This window comes from Strix uralensis, chromosome 4 (genome assembly GCF_047716275.1).
Source record: "Strix uralensis isolate ZFMK-TIS-50842 chromosome 4, bStrUra1, whole genome shotgun sequence".
NCBI lineage: Eukaryota > Metazoa > Chordata > Aves > Strigiformes > Strigidae > Strix > Strix uralensis.
The window spans coordinates 25,063,748-25,087,359 of record NC_133975.1 but is presented as its reverse complement, the minus strand read 5'-3'; the positions used below and the strand labels follow the sequence as shown (position 1 = coordinate 25,087,359).

Sequence of the window (23,612 nt, the reverse complement as noted above, 5' to 3'; positions counted from 1 at the left end):
CAGCTTGTTACCATACCTGACTGTTGTCTCGGGAAAAAGTTTGTCCTTATATCTAGTCATCTTCTAATGATGTGAAGAGCCTCACTCAGTCTTCTTGGTAGCTTCCCTGTAGGTGCTGAGGGGCTGCTGTTAGGTCATCTCTCCTCACAGGGCAAGTGCTTCAGCCCCCAGCCAGTTTGGTGGGCCTCTGCTGAACTCACTCCAGATTACTGATTTGCTTGTTAATACTGCAGGGCCCAAAACTGGATGCAGGACTGCAGAAGCAGTCTCACGAATGCTGAGGAGAAGGGGAAAATCACTCTCCCTAACCTACCAGCCGTGCTTCTGTTAACACAGCCCAGGAGTCCTTCTTTGCTTCCGGGACACACTGCTGGTTTATGCCAAGCATGCCATCTGCCAGCATCCTCAGGTCCTTCTCAGCAGAGCTGCTCGCCAGTCTGTGTCATTGCAGGGGTTTTTTCCTTCCCTAGTGCAGGACTTGGTATTTATTGTTGAATTTTGTGAGATTCCTGTTGGCCTGTTTCTTTGTCCTGTATAGGTCCCTCTGGAAGTCAGCCCTGCTCCCAAGCATATTGATTGGTCCTCTGGGTCACTGTGTAAACTTGACGATTGACTCCTCCAAGTCATTGATAAAGATATTAAAAAGGACAGGTCCCAGGATAGACCCCTGCAGTACTCCCCTTGTCATAGCTCCACAGTTACAGTACGTCTGATTAACCGTCACCCTCTGAGTGTGATGGTGCAACTAGCTTTTTACTGGTATAGATGTCCACACATCCAGATCGTAACATCCCAAGTTGAGTAGAATAATATTGTGGGAGACAGTGTGAGAAGCCTTGAGGTACAAGACATCCCCTACTCCCCCCTTGTCCACAAATTCAGACATTTCACAGAATCACAGAATCATCTAGGTTGGAAAGGACTTCGAAGATCATCTAGTCCAACCATTAACCTAACACTGACTGTTCTCAACTACACCATATCCCTAAGTGCTATGTCAACTCGACTCTTAAACACCTCCAGGGATGGGGACTCCACCACCTCCCTGGGCAGCCCATTCCAACGCCTAACAACCTGTTCTGTAAAGAAATGCTTCCCAATATCCAGTCTAAACCTTCCCTGGTGCAACTTGAGGCCATTACCTCTTGTCCTATCACTTATTACTTGGTTAAAGAGACTCATCCCCATCTCTCTGCAACCTCCTTTCAGGTAGTTGTAGAGGGCGATGAGGTCTTCCCTCAGCCTCCTCTTCTCCAAGCTAAATAACTCCAGTTCCCTCAGCTGCTCCTCGTATGACATGTGCTCCAGACCCTGCACCAACTTCGTTGCCCTTCTCTGGACACGCTTGAGTAACTCGATTTTCCCAGGGACTGAAATGAGGCTGGCAGGCAACCAGTTCTTCAAGTTGTCTTTTCAGCCTTTATTGAGGATGGATGCAATGTTTTCCTTTTTCCAGTTACCAGTTGCCACTTCCAAGATGACACAGAGCAGCCTTTCAGGGATGTCAGCCAGTACACTTAGAACACTTGCATGCAGCCTGTCTGATCCAACGGACTTGAATGACTTTAATTCTCTCAAGTCTTTCCTGACTCAATACAGTGCTCCTCTGATGCAGTCGTTGTTTTCCTCCTTGGACCCTGTCTGTAAGCGTAGAGGCCTCGGAAACCTTGCTGGTTTGAAGACCGATGCAAAGAAGATACTGAGTTACCTTAGCCTTACCTGTGTCCAGTTGCTAATTCACCCTCCCTGTTGAGCACTGGGTCTACATTTTCCTTGTTCAGCCTTTTACTACTAAGGTACTGGTGTAGAAACTCTTCATGTTGCCCTTAATGTCCATAGCAGGTCTCAATTCCAAATGACCTTTGGCTTCCTTAACACCATATCTACATGTCCTGGGCTGTATTTCTAAATTTTTCCTTCATAGTCTCTCCCTGCTTCCACGTCCTGTATACTGCCTTTGTCTGCAGTGGAGCTCCACCGTGAGCTACCTATTTACCTGGGCTTGTCTTCTGATAAATCTACTTGTTTTTCTGAATATTGGGATGAACCATTCTTGTTCTTGGAGAATGCTGTCCTTAAAGACCTGCCAGCTTTCCTGAGCTCCTTTGCCTTTCAGAGTTGCCTCCTCCCATGGACACCCACCTATTCAGTTCCTTGAATAAGCCAAATGTGGCTCTTCTAAACTTTGTGGTCTGCCCTCTGCTAACTTGTTATCTTTTTTGCCTTCAGGATCTTGAGCTCTGTTATTTCATGGTAATTATGGTAAATACTACATCCCTGACCAGTTCTGTCCTGGTTTCAGCTGGGATAGAGTTAATTTTCTTGAGCTGGGAGAGGGCATAGCTGGAGCCCCCGACCCAGATTTTGGCCAAGGATAGAGTTGATTTTCCTTGAGCTGAGAGGGGGCACAGCTGGAGTGCCGGGCCTGGATTGGCCATTCAAGTATTCCATATCATGCAAGGTTATGCTCAATATATAAAGAAGGCGGGTTCTCTCTCGCTTCTGGTCTGTGCGCGTGGCAGGATCTTTGTTCTGTCAGGATTGCTGGCCAGGAGCGGGCTGCATATCAGTCAGCAAGCAGTGAGCAATCGCATTGTACATTACCTGTCTGCACTTTCTATTGTTACTGTTGTTTTATTACCATCACTAAACTGTTTTTTATCTCAGCCCACAAGTTTTTTCCTTGTGTCTCCTTCCCCATTCACCAGGCAGGGGAGGGGTGAGCGACCACTGCGTGGTGTTTGGCTGCTGGCCAAGTTCAAACCATGACAGGTTCTTGTCTGTGAATAGCAGATCCAGCTGTGCATGACCCCGTGTTGGACCATCCAGTACTGCTGTCAAGAAGCTATCCCTGGATTGCTTGTGTTCCACTAGCAGGTGCCAGGGAGAGCAGATGTCTTCCTCATCCCCTGCCCCATATAGTCAGGATCTGTTATCCAGAGACTTCCTTGGGTTATTTAAAGACTTGATACACTTTTTTTCATCCTGATTGGGTGTTCTGAAGCAAATACTCACCATGATACTGTCCTTCCCATAGAAGATCTCTTTTAACAGAGGGCAACCCCACTCCTCATCTTCCCTGACTGACTCTCTTAAAGCACTTGTGTCCATGTATTACAGCACTTCAATTTTGTGAATTGTACTACCACATCTTCATTATTCCAATTGTGTTACAGTTTTGTGACTTCACGTGGACCTCCAGTTCTTAATTATTCTGCTTCCAGTAGTAGCGATTGTCACACTTTGTTAATGGGAAAGAAGGAGAGAAAAACCAAAAAGGTCTGTTGGAAAAGGGGGATGCAGCCCATGAAAGAAGCCTAACTGTGAAGACAGTCATGTGGCATTTTCTCTTTTGCACATTTCTGATACAATAATTAGAATCTTTTTTTTTTTTTTTTTGTCAGGCTAGCAAACCTGAAAAAGTGTTACCTGTCAATTCCCTGAAGCTTTATTTTGGAGTGAAAAAGAAAATGAAGCCACCAACAAAGTAAGAATAGAAAAGAAAATAATTTAAACACTCTGTGGCAAGGTACTTGTAGTATCGTCAAGAAAAAGGAACATAAAACACTGTGGAACAAGGAAAAGTCAAGAAGCCACTTGAAAATATGCTGAATTAAATTACCCTCTATAATGTTATTGTTCTGTTTCTATCTCTATTTTCTGTGTTCCATGTTAACTCTTCTGTGCTAGGTAATTACTTTATTGATTGGCTTTTCTTAGTCTTAGGTGTATTATCTCATGTGCCTTTGTTTGCTGCTAGCTCGCTTAGTTTTGTAGTATGTGTCCTGCATTTCATTGGTGGGCGCACCTTCTTTGCACCAAGAAAAAAAGAGAAAAGAGAAAACCAACTAGTCATTTCCTTAAGTGACAGATCCTGTGGCTCAGTAGAGGATTTTCCTTTTTCAGGATTCTTGTTATTTTGATGTTTCTTCTAGCTGAAGACTGCAGTGTCCTTTACAAACATCAGTGACTATGTCTCTGGAAAAGAGCAGTGAAAAATGACACCTGTTTTTCTCAGATGTCTCCAGTACTTGTTCAGTCAAAGCTCTGAGACACTGAGACAGTGTACATAGGGTCCTATCCCAAGAGGATTCTAAGTTGGCTGTAGCCTTTAAACCGATCGGCTTGAACTTTACCTTTACAGTTGGTGAATCAGAACACCTCAGATAGGTCTGTAAATTTCAAAGCTTGGTTGTGTTAGAGAAAAAGTTGGTGTGGTTTCTTTTTTTTTTTTCAGTTAAGCACAGAATGACTAGGAGATTAGTCCAAAACAGGAGTAATTATGTAAACAAGTCTTTGCAGGTAGGTTGTTTCCTTAAGGTTTATTTTCAGTCTACTTCCAAAAGCAGACTTTGCAAAGTCTCTTCTGGATCTCAGAGGTTTCATTGTGCACTTACTCCCTTTTTTTTTCAGCAATTTTTAAATCTTTGTAAACTCTTGTGATTACTTCTGTTTATAGTGCAAGCATACTTCCCTCTGTCACTTCCACACTGTAGTGGACTCTTTGCTGGGCACCATCTTAGTTTTACTTCCAGCAGCTTTCAGAAAGTATAGCCACAGCCCAAATGAGGCAAGTTAGCCATCATTTGCAGGACTTGGCTATAACCCTTTGTCCAGAACTGAATGTTCAATATCTTTGAATCAACTGTGAGAAAATGAGCAAAATCGATCATCAATTTCAACCACAATTTCATTCTAGATTTGGAGTACACATTTAAACTTTGTAAATTTTGTTTTCCACTTAAAAGCACTATATAAAGTTAATGAGTCTCTGCAGTTTGAGGAATATATCTCTGTCTTGAGTTTCTGGAACTAATTTTTGAAAATTTTATTTGTTTCAGCTGGGGACTTGCAGTATTTTCTGAAAAGCACCAGTGGTAGGTAAACATGAAACACCATTGATTTAACTTCAGTGTTTAATATTTGTTGAAATGTTCAATTTCAAAATAAGAATGTTTGAAAACTAATGGGCATTATTTTGCGTGGATGTTGACTTTTTGCTATGTTTTTCTTAATTAACTAAAATCTTAATTCATATGATTTGGTAATCCTTTGGGGTTGGGTGTCTGTCTCCCTTTTGTGGCCATAAAGCAAATGATTTTCATAAATTTAGAATGATAGATTTTAAACCTATGCACATGCTTTAAATGAAGCACATGCTTTGTCTTCAAAGTAGGGTAAAGTGATGATTTGAAGGATTTATATTTCCCTATCTTTTTATGGGAATGTTAATAAATATAGTAGTATTCATAAACGAATGTAAGCACTGAAGTTGTTTAGAAGCCTATTGGTTAATAGTTTAACTGCAATAGGAGTTTTTGTTATGTTTCTTGTTAACTATATATTACGTTGTAGGTATATATGTTGTGATGGACAAGATGCACAAATGGAGTGGATGATCAGCATTTTTACTGCACAGGTACTAATCTGATCAAAGAAATGTAACTTTTACTGCTGTTATGAAAATCCTACTAAACAATTATATGTATGTATTATGAATATGTTACAGATAAAGTTGCAATGCTAGTAAAGTTTCCGGAATACTCAATTTAATAAAACTGCAAGAAGATGGGTCTTAATCTGTGAAGACTATTATTTATAATGTCATTTTCATATGAAAGCTGAGTGCTTTGAGAGTAAGGGAGAAGAACATTACATTCTGGCATTTTTTTTTTTTTTTTCCTGCTGTGTTGTAGAGAAGCTGGTTAAAGAAAGAGAACTCATTTCCTTTGCAGTAGTAAACCTCTTCTGGGTGAAATTCTGGCCATTGACCTACAGAGTGTGTCTGTTTGCCACAACGCCTGAGTGCTGTTTCTCTGCTCAGCAGTTTGGATGCTGCATGCAAAGCAGTCATGAAAGAAGGGTGTCCTGTTTAAAAACATAGTGGTGTGAACTAGCCCTGTTGAAGAGCTGTGCCAATACAGTTGTATTTCTCTGGTACCTAGGTTAGTTTAGTTAACACTGACATTTTATTGTGTTGGATAGGCATTATCCTGAATTAAGTAATCTGCTTGCTACTAGATTGTGAGTACAGAGGGTGTATGCTTGAGTGCCATATAACAACACATCCTTGCAAATAGAGTTTAAAATTTACATAGGAGGAAGTGGGAGTAGGAGAAATGGGAAGAATTCAACCTGACAGGAGACTGAAACATAGTTTAAGGTTTTAAAAGGATTTTGTATTTGTGTCCAATTTTTCTTCTTTCCTGTGTTGTTCAAGGAACCTTGCAGAATATCACCATGAATAAACATCACTAGTTTTATGATTACCTGTGAGCTTTACATATTACATAAAGTGGACTAGGCACAAGACTGTTGCAATACATGCTTCTTAGAGGCTTTCTAAAACAGAATCTGACCTTCATAGATAGTAGTGCTAGAAGTATAATGCATGCCTTGTAAGTAAGACTTCCAAATTTTTGTCTTACTCAGCTCCCTTAACTGAAGTAACTACTGTAGTTTCTATGGAAACAGCCACTGGTCGTGTCGTACATCTCATGGGCATAACATGAGCGGTGTCACAACAAATAGGCTCAGAGGTTATTGATATAGGCTACTTAGAAATAACTCATACAGGCTTGGTAACTGTTGAAATCCTTTTGATGTAAAATCACAATAAGGGCAATCTGTTAGGATTCTGATCAGGTAGTGTGGGATGTAGAACGTTCCTCTGACAATACAGATAAAAAAACTGAGAGACACTCCTCAATGTTCAGGATATTTTTTCTAACAAGAAATTTAATGTGCATTTTTTTTTAGAAAAAAATGCTGTGAATTAATACTATTTTTTAAAAAAACCTGCGTTCCAATAAATGAACAGTACAGTGAACTAGCATTACTAATGAGGTACATTAGGAGGGTTTTGTGTTTTGGTTTTGGGTTTTTTTGTGGAATTTGTTGGTTGGTTTTGGGGGTTTTTTTAATCAGCATTCTGGACGTCAGTAAAGTTGTCCATCTTTGAATTACATTAAGTGCTAACGATGCAGATTTACTGTATTGTTCTTATTACAAGCTACTGCTTTAAATATAATTTACAGTGAAATTCTCCTTGAAAATGCAATGGCTCATGTTGCTAAAGCTTACTATAAGATCTCCAAATGTTTTGTATCATGCAGCAGACAATTATCACACTATCCCATTTCTAAACCAGAAAACTGTAAACGTCAACTGAGGTTACTTCTAGCTAGAATTTTCAAATTGAAGCCATCTTTAGGAAGACACCTTATCTTTTACCTTATCTGCTATCACAGTGTTTGAACACCTTTATGTTAGAGAGACTGCAGACAACACATTTTGTCAGTGGAATAGTTTAGATTACAAATTGAAAAATAAAGTAGGTTTTGAAGCGTTAAGACATTGACATTTAATGATCCAGTGCAATTAGGAAGGACATAAATGTTACTGTGCTCGTCAGTGCTTGAGCAGAATAAGACTTTATTGGTAATGAATATCAGTAGAATAGTTGTACTATTGTTATCTTTTTCCTCCTGTTTTCTGATAATGTTTATTCCTGTAGTATAAATGGTGTGGAGAATATAAATAGCAAAGTGTAGGTACCACTGTAATCTAGTAACAAGAATACTTTTGATACAGAAAATCAAGTTAGCTCGGAGGTTATTAATCTTATACTTTAAGCTGGTAAATACTAAGAGGGTTTGAAGGAGGACCATTGTTTCTTGCAGTTCTATGCAAAATCATCCTGAAAAGCATGGCTGAAACTTGTTTCGTGAATTCTATAATAGTTTTGTACAAAATCACTTAATAGCATATGTAGCATACAGTTGGAAGTAATTAATTGATATGAAGGTGGACACAGTAATATTCTTCCAGTTCCATTGCTTTTGATCAACTAGAGAGGCACATTTTATTACCATGAAGTACGGTTGAGCAGATAGGTCAAAACTATGAATAAATGCATTTATTATGTGGCCTAATACGTTGCTAGTATTTCTGATGTACATTCCCAGAGTTCTATTTTAAGAAATGTTACAGACACAAAAGGGAAATTAGTCTGCTTAACTGACAGCGATAGTTTCCTTAGGCTTGCTGAGAATTAAAGGAGGCAGTTTGCTTCACAAGCTGGCTTAAAGTTTCTCAGTCACTTTCTGAATTGCATCTGTTTCTTGTATCTTGGTCCACAGTAAACTGATTTTGGTTGGCAAGACCTGCTCTTTCAGATAATACCTTCTCAGTGTTTCATTGGAAGAAAATGTTCTTAACGTTCACTGAGGAGAGCTCTTAGAACTGACTTTTACATCACACTGGTCAGCACCACATGTGAGAATTTTTTACTCCAGAAAGATGTGAATCTATAAGATACTTTTTCTAAATTTGGAATTGGGGCTTTGATTTCTAGACTGCTATTCTAAGTTAATAATCACTGATTCTGATGGCTTCTTAATAGTAACGCTGTTCTTACTTGGAGACCATCTGCAAGTATGGTCACAGCACCACAACTGGATTTTTGTAGATAGTCTTGAAGAGACTTCTTACTTCATGGATTTGGAAGATTGAATACCATTTAAAAAAAAAAGAAAGGACACTGAAGATCTTGACATCTGTGGAAAGAAATCTTACAGATTTGGACAGTGTCACAGAACTGTTTAGGTTGGAAGGGACCTCTGGGAATCATCTAGTCAGATCCCTCTGTTCAAAGCAGGGTCAGCTAGACCAGTTGCTCAGGACTGTGTCCAGTCAGGTTTGAATAACTGGAGACTCCACAACCTCTCTGGGCAGTTTTTTTCCAGTGTTTAACCACTCCCATGGTAAAAAAGAGTTGTTTTTTTTCTTAAGTTCAGACAGAATTTCCTGTTTCCTATTTATTATAACTGATGCTTTGAATAAGTATTTTGCCAGTATTTACACAAAGCATTCTTAGCTTTCATTAGGGTTCATTTGCAGTTCTGGCTTGCCCATTTCCTTTAGAGTTATGCTGATTTGGCTTTGTGCACTCATCTCCAAGCTTTAGAAAGTATTCTTCTGTAGGCCTCGTACATCCTCTTTGATTCACAGAATCTCATGTTGAAGCTTTTTCAGGAAAATACTCTTACACTACCTTGTCCTCAGAGCTGTCTTTCTGGTTACTGTTAACATCACCAAAGGACTCTGTGAGCTTCAAGCACATGTGCTTGAATTTCTACATGTGAAATTCTACATGATCTGCTAATGAAAGTTCATTATAGACCTCTTACAGAAAGAGGTTTTAACATTTTATTGGAAATATTCAGATAATGTTGTTTTTTTCTTCCCAGTCATGTTTTTCACTCAGAGTAAAGCTTCATACTTTGGAGGTCTCCCCAAAATTGACCTACTTCAGTAGAGCTAAAGCAAAGGCTATTATCGAAGCCAAATCTGTTTATTTGTAGATTGTGTGTTTGGAGCATTCGGAATGTCAATCCATTTCCTTTTGGATAACACATGTCTTTGTTGTGAGTTAAGCAATTATTTTCTCCTAAATGATTAATATAAATTTTGAAACACTTGTTTGCAAATTGGGGTAATTTTATTTTATTTCAGAAACTTTTGTTGAGAATCCTGTGGAATTTTGAAATTGTGAATCATGTCAATGTGTGTGTCTTGTTTGTTTTTTTCTATTCTTAGAAGCTAATTGGAATAATAATATGGAGGGAAGATGTTTGATACATGAAAATGGTATAGCGACATTTTGGTTCTCTTCACTCAGTATTGTGCAGCGCTTACAAAATGTTAACATAATTTTAAGCACCATAGTGTTTTCACCCTTCTCCCACAAGAGGAGGATATGGTGTTGTGCAGTAGACTGCTTTTTCAAAGAGAGTTTTACATACAAAAGAATGTTGTGTTTTTACAAAATTCCACACCAAAAATCCACACGGAATCATTTTGTTCTTCAGCATGCAGATATATGGCCACCTGTTGGAAAAGCAAGAAAACAGTCTATAACTAAAAGTCCAAAGATTGGAGGCTTACCACTAATTCCCATTCATCAGGAGAAGAACACTTGTAAAATCGGAGGGAGTACTGAAGTAAGTGGGGTTTAAACTTGGTGTAGAACTTCTAACCACAATGCTGTACTTTTAAATAGTCCAGTAATAATGAACTCTCTAGAGCTGGATAAATATAAAATGTAGATGCTTTTGTTATCAGTGTCCTTTTCAATGTTTTATCAATAAAGGAACAGTTAGGTTAATTTAATGTAAAAAAATCATTGTAACCTAAACTTGTGTCACCTCTTTGTCTGTTCAGTAAATCAGTAGTGGCTTTTTATTTGTGTTTTGGGGTTTTTTTGAGCAATGATCGTTCATTGGAAGTAAATAGGAGTGTTACCTGGAAATAGAATGCACATTATTACAATGCACTTTATGGCAGTTCTGTTCTGATAAGGTCCTTGAAAACTGTCCTGCATGCATATTCTACCCTATCTTTTCTTCAATCTAAAAGAACTGAACTGTTTTAGTTACCTGCTCTGCGAATGTAACGGAAAAGCTCAGATGGAACTGTGATACATTTAAGTTGTAATATTATTAGTCTCAAAGAAGAACAAGAGGGTTTAGTTACAACACTTTGCAGAGACTGAGCTGTGCACTGCATTACATGCACTAGTATTATGTCTCAACATTACCATATTAGCTTGAGATGAATTTCTGGTATCCACATAGAGATACTGATGCCTGTGGGGAGGACTTACTTGCCTTGCTTCCAGCTGAGTGGTAGTGGAGGCACTGTTCTGCTTGGGAACTAATCTGAATGCAGAGAATAAGTGTTGAAATAAACCAGCTTGGTCCTTTGAGTGCATGCAGTGTTATTTCTTGCATGTTTTAGAAGGTTTTGAAGGGAGGTGGGTAATATGGTATGTGTTATCACCACTTAGAGAGACAGTGGTTCAGGTACAGATTGGTGAAGCTGACTCAATTCCATAGCAAACCAAAACATAGATGGAAGTAATGCTTTATCTAAAAGGCAACTCCATCTTTCGTTACACTTTCTTCAGGCATTTCTGTTCTGCCTTACCAAATGAGTATAATACTGTGTGAATGCGATTATGTTTTTTCTATTTTGTTTATTTTGTCCTTTCATTTTAACCTTCTCTCAGGAAGTATTTTGGCAATTCTTTGATAAGTTCCTTCTAATGTTCGCATTTTTAAACTTAGGTCTTGTCATTCAAAAAACTTCATAACCCTTAGGTATGTCTCTTACCAGTCCTTTATGCAGGTAGAGTTGAGATCTCTCATACGTTTTTTGAGATGGCTACGAATTCAGACATTCTAGCATAAAGGTTTATTGGATTTTGAGCTTCATGATTTAAAATCTTTCATACCTTATAGTACTAAAATTATTTATTTTTTTATTATTTTAGTTGATAATGTGCTTCATTAGGAAGGATTCTAATGTTTTGTACACTGCAGCTTAGGGGAAGTCTGCATTTATAGTTAAAAGATTACAGTCTTCATTATTTATGCCATGACTAGATCTAGAGAAGTTTTATGCAAAGGGTATTTGCGTACTTTAGGAAGGTTAACACAAAATTATATAATGAAAAATGAAAACTAACACTTTTTTTACATGGAAAGCCAAAAATAGAATGAACAGTAAAATAGTGGTGGAAAGTAAGTGTATGATATGGTTTATTGAGGAGAAATATTGTACAGCAGTGTAGTCAGTAAAGCAATAGATACCCATTTGGAAACCGCACCTTCAGTCTTTTCATGGATTTCTAGTACTTCAACAACAAGCAAAAATATCTCCATGTTAAAGCATTAGAGAGTAATAACAGGAGCAAGCATTTTCTGAAAGATGCTGGTTTATGAAAAATGGACATCTGTTTACAGATCAGTGCGTAAACATCTAGTAGAAATGTCATCAAAGTTATCTTCATGTAGGCAGAAAAAGAGACTGAAAATTTTCCAAACAGTGAAAAAAGTGACATCTTTGTGGTGTGAAGATAAGTGGGGGAAAAAAACCCAACAAACAAGTCAAAGATACCCAGAAATCAGTAAGTTTAATATTAATGTTCTGTGCTAAAAAGGCTATATTGAATGTCTTCTTTTTTCCCATTATTGGAAGTAGTTTTATTCTGTACTAATAAGATAAATATATAATACAGAAAGTTTGAAAACACTGTGTAACTAAGAATCCTTCTAACAACAAATAGAATCAAAAGATTTCCATTATTTCTGCACCACTTGTTGCATACGTGGATAGTGCATTTAAAATATGCATATTTATCATATAGAATCATTTAACTGAAATAGAAATACATTGCTGCATATCTGCAGTAAGTCTGTAATTTTATTTCAAAATATGGGAAGATTGAGAAATGAGGAAAAACTTTCTTTCAAGCCATGGTCAAATACCATACTGACTTATAATACATTATACCTGTGTAGCTTTTTGAAAGGAATAGTGTGTCATGGGGATAATGGAGGATGCAAACAGATAGAGTTGCTCCATATATTTTTGCTGGTGATGTGCAGAAAAAAGAAAAAATGTAGTTAGATATGCATATTATTATCAATTTATCCACCGATTACTTGATTATGGGGCTGAAACTTACAAGCAAACAGCTGTTTCTAACATGAAATTGTTGCTTTTTACATTAGGACTTATTGGGAGAAAAGTATGGAGTCCAGCAGTGTAATTTATAGCATATGACTAACAGTGGGCAGTGGATCAAATACTAAGAAATAATATTATTAAGAAATTTGATGTGGCAGTTTTGTTCACACATCATTTTGTGATATGTTATTTATAAGGGAAACTGTAACTGTTGGTGCTCTAATTTGAACCACAGAATTTGGCTCCATCAGTTGAATATTCTTATAATGCAAATGTCTGGGAATCAGGATTCTTGTATATACTGAATCTACTTTAAAAGTTCAAAATGTTGAGTAGTAGTCTGTGTTAAGGGGCTACATGCTAATATACAAGATTGTTTCAGAGAAGTAGGCAGCCTTCAAATTTGAGTGCTGTATTTGATCTGTTCCTACTTTCATTATAACACGGGCTCCTGCTATACTCATGTTAGCAGAACTATACTGATTTCAGAAGTGTAGCTGATATTTTGCTTCTAAAAAGATGCAAGACTGAAACGTCATGTAAAAATTCTGTAAATAGAAGATGGTTGTTCCTGACTGAATATCACAAGTAATTAATATATTGGTTTGCTGAGTAATAGTGAATAGCTTGGAATGTGTTGCTGTGTTTTCTGAAAGATACTGCATGACAATTTATATTTCACATATTGTGTGTATATTATCACAGATAGTCCTTTTATTGTTATTTTATTAATTGAACATGAATCGCTGGTGATAATCTCACTGTTTTCTTGTTCATGCAAGAACATTATTTTAAATGGAAAGAAATTATTTTAAACGGAAAATTACAGCTTTTTCAAATATTTGGCAGAACAGAACCCCCACATTCATGAGTCATTGGGACAGTTCCTCAGTTGCCTTGAACTTTTTTTCACTGAATATAGCTGAACACATTAAATATTAGGATTCTTCTTGCTATGTTTGGTGATAGCAGAGATTCTAAACTGATAGCAGTTGTTACTGATGGCAGTAGAATTTAAAAGTCTTCAGGCAAGCTAAAATCTGCTGCATAACACGCACCAGTGGTAACCCATGTAGCAGTATGAACTCTTGTGTACATTGATATTTTGGAACTGATTTTTTTCTTTTTTTTCATATCGTAGCCACAGGTGCTTCATGATTAATGAGTAATTTTCATTATTGATGAATGAAAATAGAAACACCAGCCTCCTTAATGCTAAAAGTTATCTTAATAAATAACCCCTTTATCTGCTCTTTTAAAAACTGTGATTTATATCATCTAAATGTTTGTTTCTGTTACTATTGAACAGATGCTAGTTCAGGTGAAATTTCAAGAGACTGCACAAATTTAGACTTTGTTTTATAGCTTAAATCTCTTCAATGTAAACTCATTTAATATTTACTGGTTTTCTTCCTACACAGCAACTAATTTGCTGCGTCAACACTCATTTTTTGTAATGGGCTTATGTTTGCTGTCCTCATGAAGAAAGACATGTCACTGTAAAACATATAAGGCAAATAAGAATGGTGGAGGGTTTTATTGTATTCTGTCTGCTCAGTTGGTGTGGTAGTAGGCAGATCATTCCTTTTGTGGAAGAGCCTTTCTCGAAGACAATGAGGTCTTGGAGTTATTCTTTCATGTATGGCATCTTTGTTGGCTACCTGAAGATATTCAAAGCTGAGGGAGACTGGTTCTTTTTGTCTTCCTGTGTGGCACTTGTTCAGTTCAGCTGCATTTTTATGGAGTTATTTATCCATAGCATATGAGCAAGTTGTCTCATGGAATCTTGGTACCTTATATATGTTAAAGTAAACATGAAAAAATATTCAAACATTAGAGAGGAGCTAGTTTAGATACATATAGATGAGTGTTCTAGTTAGGATCAGGAGTGCACTTTAGGAGCAAATCTTCCCATTTACGGTGTTTTGCTGGAGTGGAGTGGTTCTGGAGCATGTGAATTTGGACTGCTTTCAGATGAAACTGAAGTTGAAGATGTTCTGCAGGAGCATATCTAATGCACTGCACCTAAAGATAAGCCTTCTTCCAGTAGGAGAAGGCTAAAGCTAGTTGGAAGTGTATTAAAAAAAAAAAAAAAAAAAAAAAGACAACAGACCTGAAATAGTGTTAGTGTGGATGTCGGGTTCTCAGCACTTCACTTTCTCTGTACAGATGTGCTCCTAATGAGCTGCACCAGTTGCAAATTCAGATGCAGCATTTGATTTACCTTTCATTTCCTACAGCTTAAGAACTTGAAAACAGCCCCCAATATGGAACAGTTACCTTGCCATCAGTTTGTTGTTTTATCTCAGTTCCAAGTATGTTACTTAAAATTGCTAGCCAAAATTTGAAAAAGCAGACATTCTTTATAATTTATCAGGTAGTACTGAACAGCTGCTGAAAATATTTATGTGATCATGTAAAATTATCTTTTGTACATTCATGTAGCTTAGTCATTAAGTTATCAAAATTGCAACATTCTCAGTTGTATTTGTTCAATTTAAGAAGAGTTTTTAAGAGTTTTTAAGAGTATATGGATCTGCTGTAAAACATTAAAATTTAGTCTACTGTGGTAGAATGAAAAATCAAATTGTGAATATATGAAAATGAATGCCTTCATTGTCATGGTGCATTTAATTGAAAGATTTATGTAATTTTCAGAAGTATCATTCATTGAGAAAATATGCTCACTAAAAATGCTTACTATATGATAATAGCACAAATTGTGGGAATTTGAAACCATTAACTGTGCTGTCTCAGCTCTTGAGTAAAATTGATTTTTCTTTTAAGCTGTTACGTGAAACTAATGAGCAAAAATGGCAATCTAAATATTATTGAATATTGTGTGAATGTGAATGATCTTATTTCTCTTTGCTTGTTTGCTCAGAATATAGAACTGCAATCTGGGAACCCAAAATTCGGTGAGCATCATGAAAATGACTTTCTGGAAGAAAGAAAAAACTTGAAAGAAAAAGCATCTATTGTGGCACAATGTTTGGAACGGAAGGAGGAGAAAGTGAAAAGCCATGCAAAAACACATCAGAGCTTGATCTCTGTTGAGGATGTAGGTGCAGGAATGACTGACCTATGCCAAAGATCACGTAAGGCACTGAAGAAAAATAAGAACAAAGCAAACAAGACTGCTTTGGCGCTGGATAACAAATTACCATCAAATGTGATTCAGGAACTAAATACAGTGCTGCAGAAGAACAGAGCACTTAATGATGAAACCTCCAGCTGATTTCCTGAGTCTGAAGGTTTTTTTATATATATATATATACACACACACACACACACACATGTATGTGTGTGTATTTTCTGGGCAAAATTAGTCTTTTTTGATGTGTGTCGTTTGTACAGTGCAGAAGAAATATAATTTGTTTATATGCAGCTGTTGATTTTGTATATGCATATGCCACATGTCATAATTTAAGATTGAACTGAGAGAACTGATTATGTAAAACTCCAGAAATTTGTAAGTTTTCCTGTGCAGTGCAATGACACCAGATTTTTGTCGATTATTTTTTGTTGTAGATTTTGTTTGATATAATAATTCTAAGCACTATCAAAACCTTTTGCTCTGTTTATATTCTGCACCATCTTGTAAGTACTGGAGAGATATTTTGGAAGGAAGCCAAAATATACGGTGAAATTCATACTGTTGGCCTGCAATATTTTTAATTATCTAACACCATAAAAATGAGTAACATCTGCTTTGAAAAGTGACTTTTGCATGTTTTTTTTTTTTTAATTTAAGAATAAAATTAGTGTCTTCTTCCATAGAAGATTTTTCCTCTGACAGAGCGGCATGTGAAAGAATCAAAAAGGAGAGGAATGTAGCAGATAAGACAATATATTAGTTCTTGTATCTCTAAACTCTGTCTATAGTGGAGTCCATCGGATTATGACATCTAAGAGAATGAGAGAGAATACTGAGGATGGCAAAAAGAAGTCTTCAAAGCAACATCTAATTTAAAAGGGTGTATGAATTGGACGAGTAGCACAATCTCTTTTTGCTCAACAGGCTGAAGTAATTTTATGAACAGACCTTGGTTAGCTCAGAGTGACAAAGGCAGACTTTTCTGTCACTGTTTGGATAGAGCTTGCTTAGTGCTGACAAAGTTGCTCTCATCTGATGAATATTTAATACTCATCTGAGAAATGAATTTCCTTAAGAACAAATGGTCCACACGCAAACATATCTGTCAGAAGGGTAAATTAAGAAGTGCCAGTTACTAAATGGATAAGAAGATTAACCCCTCCTTTTACCATGAGGACAAGTTGGCAGGGACTAGGAAATGCTTGTGCTACAAGTGTAGCATGGCTCTTCTCAGTGTGAGGAGAGGTCCCAGGGTTGAGACAACAGCCTCATTTGCTGCATTCTGAGTATGAAGGTCGCAGTTCCTGAAGACATGATGCACTGCCCTGCAGCTACTTTGTTTTTTAAGCCCCAAGTTCCTTAAATTTAAAAATCAGAATCTGGGTTCAGAACAAAATGTATGAGAGTGGTGAAATGATTTGTTTTTCTACAGCTGTTTTGTGGATCTCGCCTTCACTTAGCCCATGGGATTGCTTCCTTCCTCTCTCATGGCATATACCAGTTTTTACTTTGTCCCATAACAACTGGATGGGCAAAAGGCACTGGTGTGCTGAGGCTTTTTCCAGGTGTTGCAGATGATACCTGGTTAAGAGCAGGACCAACAGAGCAGAGAGCTAATGAGCTCACACTACACCTTTGCTTCAGGGGAGATATTAAAAACATAATCTGCTTTATTTTGCTGCTGTCCCTTTTGTGGTCTGATTAACTACTTTGCCACAGATTTTCACCAGCCTTTTAAGAACTTACTGACGACTTTAGTGATCCTCAAGTTTGATTGGAATTGGCCAGACTTCTTAGGGTAGATGAGAGAATTTTAAGCTATTTCTTGTTTATTGGAAATTGTTCTAAATAGTCTCTTAATTCCTTAAAATTTCAGAGGAAAAATTCAATTAATCAGCATCAATGACGTTTGATTTTTATTAATGGATAGTCTTGAGGATGCTTTATGTTGCTACTGAATTTCTTCCCATGCAAAAGCAGTATGCTTACTTAAGTTCTCTTCTATTTTTGGTAGCCACAGGTGCCGTAACATTTCTCACATCACTTCTGTTCTTGATTGCATTGAGCAGCTTAATTGGAAAAATAATTTGATTGAAGAAATTAAACAAATTACTCAAATAGTGTAACTGGCAACTCTGCTAGGAAGTATGGGGAAAATGAGATCAAACTCAAATAATAGTGTTTTGTATTTATTCTTCTGGAATGTAGCACTGACAGGCAAGTTTCTTCTTTCAGACTTTGCACTTCCCATATTTGACCAGTTGTTAAAACTGAAATGAGTTTGTAAATTTTAATTTTCCCAGTGCACTATTGACTGTTTTGCTACCTTTAATTTGTAATGGAGCCTCTACTAATCATTGAGGCCCTGGCTCAAGAAAGCATATAAGCCTGAACTGAAATTGTATTGACTAAAGTTGGTGCTTGATGTTAATAGGCACATTCTTAAATGCTGATTTGAATCGGGGCCTAATGCCATCAGGAGAAATTACTTTCTGTCTGATGCTGGACCTGAATGTACTGTTTACAGTTGTACTTCTATTTGCAATATTTTTCACTATTGAGTTATGGTTGCTGTATTGTTTATCTTTTTATTGGGTTCTTAAAAATGACATTCACCTCACTGCTGAAAGCCTCATGCATCATTTAAGGCCCTACACTAATGGAATAAATGGAGCAATGGAAGGGTTTTGTGCACTGAAGTGAGTGTGTCCATAAAGAAGATGTTTTGTGTATTTTTATTAGATCTAAGGACTACAGAAACATTTGTTCTGTTTCAAAAGCATATCACAGATAAAGTATCTGTATGGCTGCTGTTAAAAGGCCCAAAAAATCAAGAAGAAAATATGTTTACTAAAAACATGTTTAAATATGGTTTTGTATGTGTATATACACAAATATTCCACTGTGTGTGTGTATATGTGCATACAGTTATGTGCACATCCACAGAGACACGCGGAATGGTGACACAGTTAACCCAAGAAAAATTTATTTGGAAAAGTAGAAATTACATATGCAGTTAATTATTTCAAATAGGTATCACAAGTTTTGGACCAATTATCTGACATATCATTGTTGCACTACACATTTCAGGCTGATTTAAAACCTGCAGAATAAATGTGTATTGTTGAAATACCTTAATGGCTGCTGATATTTTATTGTTCCTGTGTCACATTGTGGATTGGTAAAGGATGTAGTTTTCAGAGAATAAAATGTAATTATTTGGATAAATGCTATTTCTCTAAAATTGGCAATGGATTTTGTTCAGAAAAAGAATTAAATCAGTAAAAATATTTAAAAAAAAATTTCTGTACGTCTTTCCATATGAATGTTATTGAATAACCTGGTAAGTGTTACTTTACGATCTGCAAAATTAAGTTCAGTGACACACAGGTATTTTATGTATGGTTTTATAATGGTGTGAAGACTAGGATTAAAATCTCAGTAAATCTCAGGTTCATCTTTACCTTGTTAGGCTTCTGCAACCATCCTAGGTGTAAAGCTGACATTTAAGCATTGTTTATACTAATTGTTTTAACATAATGCCAGTTTGCTGTTTGTGTGGGGTTTTTTCACATTTATTAGGATGGGGAGGGAAGCAACCCAAAACTCAAAGAAAAATACGAGCTGGAATCTCTTTGTTTTCTTTTTTTCCTTTAGTTGAGCTGAATATTGGCTACTATTTTGGAATTTTTCTTTGAAACAGATCTTTTTCCAAGATATTATTTTGGGCTACCAGTTCAAAAGAGCAGTTTGATTAACAGAGACTGCTTTAGTGTGGGGTCGATTTGAACAGCTGAGATCTACAGAGCACGTTCATGCAGAGTTTGCCTTGACTGTGTGACTCAAGACAGAATTTCTGCATTGTAAGGTTTTGCAAATGTTATCCAGGAATCTGTCCAGTGGGGGAAGGATATCCCTAAAGATTTCTTCAGTTAACGAGGAGGGCTTGGCCATATCGTTGATTTTTGTTTCTTTGTGAAGAGCTCTGGGCTGTTGTGCCTACAGCCAGTTGCTAGGATGCCACTGGCTCTCTGCCAGAGGCACCCCTGGGATGCCTTCCATTGTTGTATATGGGGGTAGTTTTGGACTGCTCTGCAGATACAGGTTTATCAGAGAGTAAAAGTTACGGGAATTTTAGCTCAAAGCTATGATTCTTCTCTCCCATGATACAGTGCTGGCACAGTCTGTGTTCTTATGAGGGCTGCCAGGGTACTACCAGCTCCACATCTCAAGTTCCAAATTAAGGAGGCTGGGAAAAAACTTACGCTTTCTGCTGGGGATGGTGGTGGTGCCTGCTGAAGTCTGAAGGTAAGTGGTACATGTCTTATTGGCTGAGACACTTTGTTATGAGTCTACCCTATCATATCACCTTTCTGATTTTTAAATCCTGTTTTCCAGTGCAAGCTGTTTCAGTGGGAGAGAGCAGTTATCAGACTGTTGCTGGCATCCGAATTAGAACAACTTCAGTTGTGCCTGAGTCCAAATGGAAACCGAATTAAAAAAAAAAAAAAAAAAAAAAAAAGCACTGACTCAAGTTCTTGTGAGCATAGCATGCTCTAAAAAATACATTCAATTTGGGTTACTTAAGGCAAATCTGCACTTTCAGTAAGTTACATTGGGAAACCTGAGCTATGTATGTGTGGGGTAGAAACATTACCTTGATGGATGGATGGAAAGTATTGCAAGTTGAATCATTTGAAAAGATATGTACTAACTTGCAAAACAGCCTATTGCAGCAAAATTGACTGGGAAGATTCAGAATGCTTGGATATGGTCTATACAGTATTCCTGCTTCTGACCTGCCAAAAATATTCTTTATACAGTATTCCTGCTTCTGACCCGCCAGAAATATTCTCTGTGCTGTCAGAAAAGAAGTATTTGTCAAACTTGTTTTTCGAGGCTAGCTTGTTCTCTGTAAAAAAGGCAGGAAGCCTTGCAAAGTTTTCTTCATGGTGCACACTAGATTTGCATGTGGTACTGCTTTACTTGCAACTCCACTGCAAATGGGATCCACCTGCAGCTCAGTTAAGGGGAAAAACTATTTTAGTTCTTGCCACTGCTGTAGCTTAACTGTCTAGTTACTGTCTTTGCTGAAATTTCTTTGAGAGTATTCCTGTTATACTTTGCTGCTCGTATTTTACTAGAAAATCATGGCAACCTGTGATACTGAAGAGAAAGATGTGGATGTTAATACCACAGTTGCAGTAGGCAATTGTATCTTCCTACATACCTATACTCTTGCATTGCAGTTCAGGTTTTTGGGGTGCTTTAGTACTTGTTTAGCCTACCTGACCTTACTTGAGCCCTTCCTGCTTTTTGTTCTAGACCCTGTTCTGTGTCATAGACTCTGGAGCATCTTAATCTTTGGGTTATCTTCTCTATGCACTCCCATTCTGCTCATTGCCTTGATGTGTTTTGGCTCTGCTTTTCTAATTTGTGACTCAAACTTTAGGCATGCTTTCTGTTTAAATCCCATGACATCTCTGAGTATTGACTTTGGCTTGGTTTGCAGATGATATGTGCATTATGGTCAAGCCCATTATATGAAGCTTGCCTTAACCTTTATCTTCAATCCTGGTAGAGATCTTCTCAGTGTTTCCCTATAGAGAAAGTGATTTCACTGAGCTGACCAAGACAGATAGAGGTTTAGATGTTGACGAATAGGTGTTACAAAGTTCTGTAACCCATTTCTATAAATGCCCCTGAAGGTCTTCTACATATTTACGTGTGTAGTTCTCAGCAAATCAGAAAGCAAACTAAAGCAATGTACTCTGTTTGCCTTTTAAAATTATTTTAGTTCAGTGCCTTAATGATCCTATAATACCTGTTGTGCCTGGTAATAAAGAATGCAATTTCTTCCAAATTATACTTTGGTTACATAAACAGTAAAGCGTTTTCATTCAAAATTTAATTAGCATTGGTTTGTCCAGTACTGCAGACTGCTTAAGAACTAATAGGTCTGAATAAATTGAGTTTGCTGTATGTATGAGTTTTATAACTCGTCATTTTCTCCCCTATCTACGTTTCCAATATGTTCCATTTAAAAGCTAATAAAGTGTTTGTATTTGACTAGTTTTGCTTTATATGGCTATTAAAATTATAGCATGATTGAAATATGATTTCTTCAAATAGGCTTTAGCCATTAGCCTTTAATTTATTGTGTCTTAGTAGTTTACACTTTGATTGGTGTCCAGCACTTAAGTTTGTTGTCAGGGTTTATTTTTTTCCAGTGTTTACTCATTCATCTTATACATTGGAACTGTTTAAGCTCATTGGATGATAAATATCATAAACTGCATGTAACAATCCTGAGGTCTTCCCAGGCTGTTACAGGTAGAACATTTTTCACATGAGGATCCTTACAGGCTTTCCTTTCAGCAGAAACCAGGTTTCATGGGAGATTACACAACTTTCATGTAGGAGAATATGTCTCGGAGTCTTGGTTAAATTGCTGAGTGAAACAACAATACATTTTATCCATATCCTGGAGATTGTTGGTTTAATTCTCTTTCTGTCACTTTTTGATCTTTTATAGTACAGCTTGGATGGGTAGATGGGTTTGAATATGTTGGCGTAGGATCTGTTCTAAGAACTAGTATACAGAAAAATAAGTATGAAATATCTGTAAAATAACAATAAATTCTACCATTAGCTTAAGAAAGTTTCTTTTTTACTCATTAAATAGTGAAATAGAAGTAAATTCAGATTCATTGTTTTTTCCTCCCAGCTTTTAAAGAAAAGTTCTCACTAACTTGAACTTTCTATGAATTTTCAATATTAGTAATTGAGTTTCATTTAGAAAGCTTATCTTCCAAGACTTAAATCTTGACTGAGAGAAGTTACTAAATGTAAAATATTTTTAAAAGACCTTTTATAAAGGTTTGCTTTTTTACACAACTAGCTACATCATAGCAGCATTGTTTTAGTTCTCTCTGAACAGTAGTTCTGGGATAAATACATATCCTGTGATGTTTATTCATCTTTTTTAATGTCAGTCATGAAAAAAATTCAAAAGATTCCAGTATATGGCTGAATTAATAAAAAATGCAAATTTAGGATATTTACCATTTTCTATTGGAATTTGTCAAAACAACCTGACAGCATTAGGCAAAATATTGCTATTGAAATTCAACAGCCATGAATATGTTGCTTACTTGATTAATACAACCTTGATTTGTTATGGCCAATGATGACGAAGTAGTTACAGGGAATCTGACGTTTCTGCAGTTAGCAGTTAATTTATCTCCAGTTGAGTCTCTTGTGGCCATCTCCTCTTTCTCCAAACTCCTTAGGTTTCAAAAAAAGGCATTAGTTTAGAATTCCAAATGTACAGCCAGAGATTTATCTTGAAAATTCTATTTAAAAAAAAGACCTACAAAAAAATAACCCTTCCCCTTAATATGTTTGCGTAAGTTTAAATTATTTTTGAGTGGCATATAACAAAACAGAGGGATGACACCCATGCTGAAATACAGATCAGTTCTGCAATAGGTGAATGCTGTTTGCCTTAGAATAGTTCTTTCTTGGGTTAAGGTGATCAAGCAAATATTTCAAATGGCTTAAATCAAGGTCAGAAGTCATTGGAAAGAAATTGCATCTGTGTCTTGCTGAGGACTTCAAAGATGAATGTTTTTTCCCTGGTTTCACCAAATTTTTTTTCAGTTGTTATCAAAAGGCATCAAATGTAGCTCAAGGAAGTGGAATTTAGGAGTTTCTCTGATTCCCTTCCAGCTTGTGGCCACTGTAGTCCAGACTTAGGTCGTGTTGGTATGCATCTGGTCATGCATTATTTACTGATTGTGGCTCATTACTTCTTTGATGTAGTTTTTGAAAATTTCATTTTTAGGACTAAAACGATCTACAGAGTTCTACAATTTCTCTGTCATGCCTAGCATAGACAACTAGGACAAGAAAGGTGAAGAACTCTGCTCTATAAACAACAAAGTGTTTTTCCACCTTTGAGCATATGCTCTGGCCTGTA

At 36.8% G+C, this 23,612-nt stretch overlaps 1 protein-coding gene across 1 annotated transcript in view; it reads left to right on the top strand.

The window, feature by feature from the left end:
* ARAP2 (ArfGAP with RhoGAP domain, ankyrin repeat and PH domain 2) overlaps positions 1–18,933 on the top strand; it is a 141,394-nt gene extending 122,461 nt beyond the window's left edge. Inside the window, exons 29-33 of the mRNA XM_074865959.1 lie at positions 3,405–3,487; positions 4,842–4,877; positions 5,356–5,419; positions 9,873–10,004; positions 15,419–18,933. Coding sequence (XP_074722060.1) covers positions 3,405–3,487; positions 4,842–4,877; positions 5,356–5,419; positions 9,873–10,004; positions 15,419–15,772 — 669 coding nt within the window. The 3' untranslated portion in view covers positions 15,773–18,933. The remainder of the gene's footprint in view (positions 1–3,404; positions 3,488–4,841; positions 4,878–5,355; positions 5,420–9,872; positions 10,005–15,418) is intronic.
* The last annotated feature ends 4,679 nt before the right edge of the window (positions 18,934–23,612 follow it).